The sequence below is a fragment of the Etheostoma spectabile genome, chromosome 14 (assembly GCF_008692095.1).
Source record: "Etheostoma spectabile isolate EspeVRDwgs_2016 chromosome 14, UIUC_Espe_1.0, whole genome shotgun sequence".
Lineage (NCBI taxonomy): Eukaryota > Metazoa > Chordata > Actinopteri > Perciformes > Percidae > Etheostoma > Etheostoma spectabile.
In genome coordinates, this window is record NC_045746.1 from 18,521,698 (window position 1) to 18,522,621 (window position 924).

Consider the following 924-nt stretch of genomic DNA (forward strand, 5'->3'; position numbering starts at 1 on the left):
CCTCTGAACATCTGACAAAAACTACAACCAACCATCAGTGCAGTACAGCGAGGCTTGATTAAATCAGTCACTCATTAAGATAAAGGTTTAAAATTGTATTTATGAAGTGGAATTCATGGCATCACAAATGTCTAACAATGCAGTGAGCATTAACAAGGCACCACATATATGAAACATCCAGTATCATCAAAAGTGATTCCCTTGACAATTATTGAATTAAAACCGTGCAGAGAAATTGTGTTCATTTAATTTCTTAATGAATACCCTGGAAGCATTCAGTTCTAGTTTTGTTTTTATTTAGTTATTATAATAATTTGTCTTTCAGAACATGGTTTCTTACTTTTTGGTCTTATTGACATTTTGCAACACAGAATTTTCTTGTGGGAGGTGAGACATGGACACAAGCATTCAGTACAGACCACACAAATTTACACATGAGGAAGATTTGTTTAGTTGTAGCAGATAACAGATCTTCATTTTGGAATGATTGCGGGGGGGGGAAACCTAAAACTGAACAGAGTCCCAAATCTAATTATTATTGACCTTTAGAACAAAGAGGTTACTGGAGGTCAGGATGTACAGTCTCTCATTGGTTGCTCTGAAGCCCAGGATTGGTTTATCACAGTCTAGGCTGGCCACTTGTTGCTTGGCAACTTGTCCTACCTGACGGCCCTGCTTTCTGTTGAAGAGGACAGTTTCCACCGGCGACGGCTGTCGGTAGATGAATATTCGGCGGAGACATTCGCACAGTGAAGCGTAGGAGAAGTCTGGAGCGCATGTCGCAAACTTCTTATCCCGCTTGGATGCCTGGACGTAGCCTTTGAAAACAGAATGGGAAGATAAAAGAGATGCAGAGAGGATCTTAGACAGGAGCGACCTTAGACTTAGACTTCTCTTTATTGATCCTTTTGGGATGACTCCCGC

At 40.7% G+C, this 924-nt stretch overlaps 1 protein-coding gene across 1 annotated transcript in view; it reads right to left on the reverse strand.

The window, feature by feature from the left end:
- Nucleotides 1-85: 85 nt before the first annotated feature.
- Nucleotides 86-924, reverse strand: part of nudcd1 (NudC domain containing 1) — a 33,277-nt gene continuing 32,438 nt past the window's right edge. The window contains exon 10 of the mRNA XM_032535287.1: nt 86-818. Within this exon, the coding sequence (XP_032391178.1) occupies nt 529-818 (290 nt within the window). The 3' untranslated portion in view covers nt 86-528. The remainder of the gene's footprint in view (nt 819-924) is intronic.